The sequence below is a fragment of the Sarcophilus harrisii genome, chromosome 6 (assembly GCF_902635505.1).
Source record: "Sarcophilus harrisii chromosome 6, mSarHar1.11, whole genome shotgun sequence".
In the NCBI taxonomy this organism is placed as follows: Eukaryota; Metazoa; Chordata; class Mammalia; order Dasyuromorphia; family Dasyuridae; genus Sarcophilus; species Sarcophilus harrisii.
The window spans coordinates 242,226,100-242,234,627 of NC_045431.1; the positions used below are offsets into that span (position 1 = coordinate 242,226,100).

The 8,528-nt window shown below is 59.2% G+C and overlaps 1 protein-coding gene and 1 long non-coding RNA gene across 3 annotated transcripts; one reads left to right on the forward strand and one right to left on the reverse strand.

The window, feature by feature from the left end:
- Window positions 1–3,157: 3,157 nt before the first annotated feature.
- Window positions 3,158–5,383, reverse strand: LOC116419977. Of its 2 annotated transcripts, XR_004230300.1 has the most exons (4): window positions 4,751–5,383; window positions 4,394–4,476; window positions 3,603–3,749; window positions 3,158–3,456 (listed from the first exon to the last, which is right to left on the reverse strand). It is a non-coding gene; the product is annotated as an uncharacterized LOC116419977 (long non-coding RNA). The 2 variants fall into 2 exon arrangements; XR_004230299.1 differs by having other exon boundaries at window positions 3,603–4,476.
- Window positions 4,190–7,315, forward strand: BATF2 (basic leucine zipper ATF-like transcription factor 2). The gene is made up of 3 exons (XM_023506537.2): window positions 4,190–4,271; window positions 5,368–5,469; window positions 6,827–7,315. Exons 1-3 carry the CDS (start codon window positions 4,218–4,220, stop codon window positions 7,292–7,294), a joined length of 624 nt encoding a protein of 207 aa, XP_023362305.2. The 5' UTR covers window positions 4,190–4,217; the 3' UTR covers window positions 7,295–7,315.
- Window positions 7,316–8,528: the final 1,213 nt, after the last annotated feature.

Below are 8,528 nucleotides of genomic sequence, written 5' to 3' on the forward strand. Positions count from 1 at the left end.
TCGGGCGTCACCGGGGTCCAGCTCTGAGAGGAGGGGGTGGGGGGGTGCCTAGTGTTGGAAGTCCGGCGGGCGTGTTTCCCTCCCGCCTCAAAAGCCGCGCTCTCTGTAGAAGGAAACCTAAAGACTCCATTTCCCATGAAGCTCAGGGGGATCCTTTGGACTACATTTCCCAGGAGGCCGAGTGGCGGTCACGGGGTGGCGGCTGCGGGCATGTCAACAAACTCATCGAGCGCCTGCTGTGTGCCGAGTACTGGGCTAAGCTCTGCGCGTAAATAAAGGGAAAAGACGGTTCCTACTCTTAAGGAGCTTACAACCCCCTACGGAAGATGACATGCAAACATGTGTACAACTGCATGCGAAAACAATTTTTAGCATTCTAAAGCAATTTTATGTTATAGGTGTGCAATCGTGCGGAACGTTTCTAGCCAAATATTAAAAAAAGAAAAAAGAAATCCAGACTAACCCCCCCCCCCAAAAAAAAAAATAGCGTATTTCAATCGGCGTCGACGTCCCGTCAGTTCTTCTGGATCTAAGGTAGCATGTTTCATCACGAATCCCTCGGACTTGGCTTAGCTCATGGTATTGCTGAGAAGAGCGAAGTCATTCACGGCCGAAGCTCACACACTATTGCTGTTACCACGTACAGCGTTTCCCGGATTCTGCTTCCTTCACTTTGCATTGGTTCCTGGGAATTCGGGTTTTTCTGAAAGCGCAACAGTATTCTCTTCCCATCATGCGCCACAGCTTTTTCCAGCCTTCCCTCAATCGATGGGCAGCTTCTCAGTTTCCAATTCTTTCCCACAACAAAAAGCTGCCATGACTATTTTTGAAGACCTCTGTCTGTGTCACTCACACATACCTAGTAGTGGAAATGCTTTGTAGCCCTTTGGCCATTGTTTCAAATTACTCGGCGGTGCTTTGGGATCCCTACTTTTCCATTAGTCGTTTTCCTTTTCCATCACGATAGCCAGTGTGACGTGGTGCCTTAGAATTGTTTCCCTTTACATTTCTCTACTCAGTGGTGACTTAAAGGGGCAAAATCTTGTGGCTAAAATTTGAGATCGATGTATTTGACAGCTGAGAGGAGGGAGTGAAGTAGGGCTAGTGCGATAATCTGGGTTTGGGGATGGTGGCAGAGGAGAAAAGGAGGCACATGTGAGGAATATCGGAGGGGACAGACCCAGGCCTTGACCCAGACCGGAGGTGTGACCTGAAGGAGGATCCAGCAAAGGGGATGGAAGAGTTAGAGGGAAGAGAACCAGGGGAGCACGCGTCCCAAACCCGAGTGTCAAGAAGGGGGGAGTAGCTGTGTCCAAGGCTGCCCAGGCCCCAGAGGATAAGGATTGAGGGAAGTCCATTAGGTTTTATGAGCTCCCTGCTCCCTTTGGAGAGAGCCACTCAACTCCACCTTTTACCCAAAGCCTTTCACAGCCCCTTTTAATCTGATTATCTTTGGTAATCATTTCTTCTTCATCCTGTCTGTAGCTTTATGTGTTTGTATACACACCCGTATATATCACAAATATTTGTTTCCATCTTGTCTTCCTGATACATTGTAAGCTCTGTCAGGGGATTGTCTTTTTTTTTTTATTTAATTTCTAAAATAATATTTTATCTTTCCAAATACATGCAAAGATAATTTCCATCATTCACTTACAAAACCTTGGGTCCCCATTTTTTCTCCTCTCCCTAACCTATGGGTTAAACACGTACAATTCTTCTAAACATAATTCCATCTTTATGTTGTGAAAGAAAAATCAGATCAAAAGAGAGAAAAAACAAGAAAGGAAATTTAAAAGGGGGCGGGGGCAGCTAGAAGGTGCAGTGGATGGAGTACCAGCCCTGAAGTCAAGAAGACCCGAGTTCAAATTTGGCCTCAGACACTTAGCACGTCCTAGCTGTGTGACCCTGGGCAAGTCACTTAACCTCAATTGCCTCAGCAAAAAAAAAAAAAAAAAGTGGGGATATCTGTCTTTGGGAGACAGACCCAGTATGCAATTTGGTGGCCCTTTGGCTATAGTTCCAGACTGCTTTCCAGAATGGTTAGATCACTGCACAACTCCGCCACCAATGCATCAGGGTCCCAGTTTCCCTAACATTTGTCCTCTTTTCCTGCCGTCTTTGCCCCTCTGAGAGGGGTCAGATGGTGCCCTTTTGTATTTCTGAAGCCATGTCCAAGTAGATCTGCCCACGGGAACTTCATTGGGGGAACAAAAGACCAACTTGACTAAGACAAGTTCAGGGTCTGGGGCTTCCCCCAAGGTGCCTGGGAGCTACAGTCGGTGGCCCCCCTGGGAGTCCCCGCGGCATTTCCTACCCAAGGGTTTCCGGGCAGCATTTACATCCTATCCAGGCTCCTCTGGCCCTCCTCCAGGACGCCAGGGATATAGGGATGATGCACTCAGCACAGTTACCCACAGGATCATGGGAAGGCTCGTTCTCCCAGGCCCCAGAGGACAGAGCCCTGCCTAAAGTCGGGCTATTGGAGGTCAGCTTTTAAAAGCTCCCCAACAAGGAGAGGCTGCCCAGGGGGCCTGGGCCCAGAGCTTGACACACTTCAGAAGTCCCATGCTCCTGTTAGAGGTGGTGGACTGCGGGTGTGGAAAAGGCCTTGCAGCCTCTGTGCCTGTTTTCCCTTGATATAGGGGAGCAGGGAGGGAGGTGGGGCTCCGGGCACAGCCTGGGATGTAGAGATAAAAGGCACCAAAACACACACAGGAAAACCATTGGTTTGTGGAATCGGGGACGTCCAAGTAGGGAGTTCGGGTCCCGCCTGACATTATGTTTGATGCAATTGACAGATCAGGAAATCAAGGCCCAGGAAGGTCACACCAGGAGAGGCAGCTTGTTCAGGTTGGCCTCTCAATGTCAGCTCCACAAGAGCAAGGCCAAGGAGGGCTGGGCAGGGGCAGGTCCCCAGGCTGTTATAATCCCATTTTACAGATGAGGTCACTTAGTATCTGAGGCTGCATCTGAACTGGGTCTTCTAAACCCCCACCCTCAGGGCTATTACAGGTGACCCTGAGCTCATAGCTCCCTGTGATCCCAGTGGAATCAACTGAGCCTCACGTCTGGCCACACCCCTGAGCCAGGGCTGCTTTCTGGCAGTTACATCATGCTCGGGGAGTCTCAGAGGGAGGCTGTTCCATCAGCCTCCGGGGAGGCCGGTGTCGTCTTCCCGGAGTCAGATTTCTTTTCGGTTCCTGGGGAGACCCAGAATTCAACTATGTTTATTTCTATGAAGGGGAGCCTCAACCTGCCCTCCCCCACAAGGAGCGTTCTCATCTGGGCTTTGGGGTGTCCGGGACTCTAGAGAACATCCTCTCCAATGCCCATATTTCTGTTGCCAGGAAAGCCACAGTCTTGGAGCCACAGAGTGTCAGCACTTGAACCTGGCTCTTGGAGCCCAGCCTTGTCCCATCTCCCAATATTGCTCTGTTCTGTCCCCTAAGAGCCCTGGGGAGAGCAAGCAGGGGAGGAAGGGAGTTAATGTTGGGATGATTATTCCAGCAGTAGAGTCAGAAACAGCCAGGGCTCACTAGGCCTCCCAACTCGGGGCCTCCCCTCGAATCCCTAACTTTCCAGAGGGGGATCAGGCTCACCCCGTAATGGTCACACAGCCAGGAAGCCTTGGGAAGTGGGCTTTAAAGCAGCTCCTGTCCTCCAGGTCCAGCTTTTCCCCCTGTTCCATCCAACTCACTTAGCCCAGGAAGGGACTGTGGTATCCAGCCCTTGTACAGGTGGGGACACTGAGGCAGGGACGTCAAGTTCACTTGGCTCGTGGTGGTGAGAGTTCACGGATTTGTCTGACCCCCGAGCTGCTTCTGGCCTTGCTGACTTAGCTGGCCCGGCCGGGAGCCCCAAGTCTCCCCTCTCTGGGGCCTCCGGGGGCATTCCCCCTCCTGGCCCTGCCCATCTCTCCCCTGGGCTCCCAGGTCCCCGCCCCCCAGCCGGCCCCCCCTGGCAGGCTGTTGCCCTCCCGGAAAGCTTGGTCACACTGGGAAAGTCCGGCCACGTGGGCCGGGATTCGGAGCAGCCCCGGGATTTCAGAGAAACCGAAACTGGGCTCGGGGGCGGAGTGGTCAGCAGAGATTTCCACGTTCGCTTCCTGAGCCGCCGGGGGCCTCAGAGGCTGCAACGGGGACCTGGGAGGCTGCTGCAGAGGGAACCCTGGGAAGCGCCCTGTCATTCCCCTGAATTCCCTTGGGAATCGGACCATGCACCTGTGCGGCGGGGCCGCCCCCTGCAAGGAAGGGAACCTGCTGGCCGCTGTGAGTAGCAGGGCAAGGGCGGGGGAATCTGGGAAAGGAGGGAATCGGCAAGATCAGGCTCGGGTCTCTATGCCTGGAGAGGTGGCTTCCGTTTGGGGGGGGGAACCTGACCCCAGACTCACCTGTACAGCTCTCTCCAGCTTAAGGGCAGAGACATGGTGGAGTCCGAGTCAGCCGGCCCTGCTCTGTGCCTCAGTTTCCCTTCCTGTACAATGAGGGGGCGCTCTCCTAAGACACTGACTGGAGAGCCGAATACCTACCTAGTCAGCTCCCATCCCGTTACTGAACTTCGCTCCTTTAAACCCCGTGTTCTTGGCCTGGTTCCTCCAGCGGAGGCGAGGCTTCCTCCTTTCCTCTCCCAGAGGGCCAGTGTTCCCTGGGCTCTCGCCTGTCCAGGTGATACCTGGACCCCAGCCCCCAGCCTGGCTTTGTCTCACTCCCCGTCTTTTCTCCTGTCCCGTGCTGAGTTTAAATCTCACCCCCAACATTTGCTGATGTCGAGACCCTGAGCAAGGCTCCTCCCAGACTCAGTTTCCTCACGTGTAAAACGGGGGTAATAGTTCGGGGTGAGGCTCAAACAAAGGAACGTGTGAGTTTCTGCAAAATTCAGTATTAGGAAAGTTTTCTCCCAATTAGAGTCCCCAGATAGGGCAGATGCAGAGGGGGGAGGGGAGGCAGTGTCCACCTGTGGCCCCCAGCCTGACAGCCAGAGGGGAACTTGGGACTCATTTACTCCAGGCTGGGAACTGAGGCCCGAGGTCAGTCTGGGCTTAAGTGTGTACAGAGCTCGGGGGGGAGGGGGGCTGTGCCAACCTCAGGCTCCAACAAGGTCTGAACACATGGGAGAGGAGGCCCCAGAAGGAAGGGGGGCCCCGCACATAGGGGGAAGCAGCTGGTGACCAGCAGCCCATCATCCAGCGTTGGTAACTGGGGCATGGCAGGCCCCCGGGGAGAGAGCCAACCTGCGCACGGTGTTCCAGTCAGGGTGGGCTTCCTGGAGGAAGCGGGCTCCTGAGGGGCATCCCGGGGCATGGGACGCGGCTCATCCCTGGCAGAAACCCAGCCCCGTGCTACAGCGAGGCCTTCTCACCCCCAGGATCCCAGGGAGGTGGACAGACAGAAGCGGCGAGAGAGGAACCGGGCGGCGGCTCAGCGTAGCCGGCACAAGCACACCGAGAAGGCCGATGGGCTGCACCAGGTCTGGCAATCCTTGCACCCAGGACTTTGTCCTGGGCCTTCTCACCCCCTCTTTCCTCCCCAGAATCCCAGCATCCTCAAGTTGGGGGGGACCTCAGGGGACACCAGGCCCAGCTCCTCCACCACACTCCTAGCCTTGGCTTGGATACCTCAGGCTATGGGGAACTCCCTACTTTACAAAGTCTCAGTGTCCGAAGCTCCAAGCACACAAGTCTGCATTGGTTCCCAGGAGGCCTCAGTCTGGGATCCAGAATCTGGGTCCTTTTCTGAGGCCGTTTCTCCCTGGATCCGTTGTGCAGCATGTGGGGCAGGTCCCACAAGGCTGAGGACCCAGTTAGGGGAGGCCCTGGGGCTCTTGAGAAGCCGCCCAGCCCATGCTCAACTTGGCCTTAGGCTTTCCCCCTTGTGTGGCACAGGTGCTCTGAGCTGCAGGTTAGGACGGGGTCTGAAGGTGGGTACCGGGCCAGTGGGGCCTGGAGATCAGGGCAAAGGAGGAACTGGTGGTATTTAGCTGGGAGCATCAGTCAACCAGCATTTATTAAGCACCTACTGTATGCCGGCTAAGCACTGTGCTAAGGGTCGGAGCTCCCAACCCAATGGGGACTCAGAAGGGACCAGCCTAGTGCCATCTGAGGAGGGATTCATTCCCCTGGCCACAGAGAACACAACCAGGAGCACGGGGAGGGAGTAAGGGGGGCCTCTCCGGGATCCCACCAAGCAAAGCAGGGACCGAGGGAGGGAGGGCACGAAGCCGGGAGGACGGGGAGCTGCGAGAGAGACAATGGCAGCATTTAGGGAGCACCCCAAGATCTGTAAGGACTGAACTAGAATCTCCCCATTTCGTTCATTTGTGGAGGCCTTTTGTTGACAGCCACTTGGTGTGGGGGGGGTAGAGGCCCCCCAGATCGTAACAGAAAAGCAATAAATATGGGCGCTTCAGCTCCGGGGAAGGGAGGTGGCCCCGTGCTCCCCCCTGCCCCATGATCCCTCCTGCCCCGTGTTCTCTCCTCCCCAGACAACCCCTCCTTTGGGGCTTTAGCATCTCCATTTTGGACCCGCTCCCTTCCCTTTTCCTGTTGTCCCCTAAAAGCCCACTGCGTTCACGGCCCAAGTTTTGCGCCTCCCCCGTGAACGGGTTGGAAGTTCTGGTTCTGGTTCTTTGGTTTCTGCTGCCGGAGCGGCTGAAGGGAGGGATCGTGGGCCGGAGCGGGTGACCGGCTTCCCCCTACTGACCAATTCCCTGGTTCACCCGGCCCATGGCCCTCAGCGCCCGCCCTTCTCCAGAACCGCCAGCACGCAGCAGCCTCGGGGCTTCCTCAGGCTGAGGGAGCCGCTCCCTTGTGTCTTTCCGGCTCCAGGAACACGAGTGGCTGGAGAAGGCGAACCAAGTCCTGCGGAAGGAGATCTGGTCCCTGCAGGCCGAGGTGAAAGGGTGGCTCCGGACGCTGGAGGAGCATCAGCGCATCTGCCTCCTGACCGCGGCTCCCGGCTTCCCCCAGACCCAGCCCGAGCGGGGGCCCCGGGAGGGCCAGCGCCCCCCCTGTACGGCACAGACCTTCCCCCCGCCTCCGCGGGCCCCTGCCTCCCCCTCTGCCGGGCCCCCTGCAGCCGCTGCAACGCAGGCCCCGCCTCCTCCTGGCTTCTTCCTGGCCAGCCCCCTCTCTTCCCCACTCCCGCCTCTGGCAGAGCCTTTCCCTAGAGCAGCCCTGACCCAAACCCGGGGGCCTCCCAGCCTCCCGGCCTCTTCCTCTGGCCTCGGCCCTCTTCCCCCCGCCCCCCCTGGAGGCCTGCTCCTCCGCTGCCCAGAGACCCCAGAGAGGGCATGAGAAGAGCGCGTGCAGGGCCCCCACCCCCACCGAGGGCTCTCCCGCTGCCCCCTGCCCAACTCCGTCCCTATGTGTCCCACTGAGGCTCCGACCCCCCGCCCTGGCCCTGGCCTCGGAGGCTGCATCCCGCCGGCCCCAGCTTCCTTCCCTCATCCCGACTCCTCCATCGCGGACCCGGAGAACAAGCTGCCGAGCCTGGGGAGGGCTCCCTCTCTGGGGGGCCCACCCCGGGACACGAGGCCCGCGATCCTGCCCGGCCGGCCCCTCCTTGCCCGACGGCAGAATTCCCGCGGGCGCTGGTGCCCCTGTTTCAGGGCCCCCCCCCAGAAGGCCGAGGACAGAATCCGCTGGCGGGCTCCACGTCCCACACTCGTGGCCGCCGGGCCAGCCCCCAGACCGGGGGTCAGCCAGAGAGTCCTCGCTTCTGGCCCGGCTGCGCCCCCTTTCTGCGCCTCGGTTTCTCCGGCCAGCGGCCGGCTGTGGTCCGGCCTTCGCAGCAACCCTGGCCGTGGTTCTCCGAGTCTTCTCACTGCCCCGATGCCGGACGGGGGGAAAGGAAGCCGGGCCGCGGGCCCTCCGCCCTCCTCCTGGTTCTGGGCCAGTCCAGGCGCTCACTGCGCGGCTGGTGCCTGGGACAGAAAGCGCCCCCGCCTTTGGGGGCTCCCCCGGAAACGGGGCCACCAGCTCCGGGCCCGCCGGGCCGAGGGCAGGCACTGAGCGGGAAAGCCCAGAGGGGCCCCGGGAGGTCGGGGCGGGAGAGGATGCCCAGGGCTGAGGGACGGAGGCTCCTGCTCCCGGAGGCCGGTGCCAGGAGCCGGGCAGGGCTGAGGGGTAAGAAGATGGGAGGCTCCACCGATTCTGGAGGCACAAGTCCGGGGGGCCCTGGGCAGGGGGGCGGGGACGTGGAGGAGGAGGAGGGGTCAGCTCTGCTCCCGGGGAGAGGCTCCCACAGAGCTGCCCCTCCCCCCCCACGCCAGCGCCCGGAGCCTCCGCCAGACTGGGCCAGACCTCCGATCCCCCCGCCCGGTCTGGGCCTCCCCACGCAGTACGGGCAGGTGTCGGCCCCTGCTGGGAGCCTGGGGCGTCACAGAAAATAAACGGAAGCTTCCTCGGTGGGTCCGGCCTCTTCTTCCGGCGGCGCGGCCTGGAACCGTCCCCGGGGGGCACTGCGGGGGGTGGGGGCTGCCTCCCGGGGGGCCCTGCTGTGGGAGCCCCGCCTTGGGGGCGGCCGGGC

What these genes read in the sequence shown, in the direction of transcription:
- BATF2 (XM_023506537.2), top strand. Translation starts at nt 4,218, where the DNA reads ATGCACCTGTGCGGCGGGGCCGCCCCCTGCAAGGAAGGGAACCTGCTG. An exon ending in AAGGGAACCTGCTGGCCGCT is followed by an intron (nt 4,272 to 5,367) that starts GTGAGTAGCAGG and finishes TCTCACCCCCAG; the next exon opens with GATCCCAGGGAGGTGGACAG. An exon ending in AGGCCGATGGGCTGCACCAG is followed by an intron (nt 5,470 to 6,826) that starts GTCTGGCAATCC and finishes TTCCGGCTCCAG; the next exon opens with GAACACGAGTGGCTGGAGAA.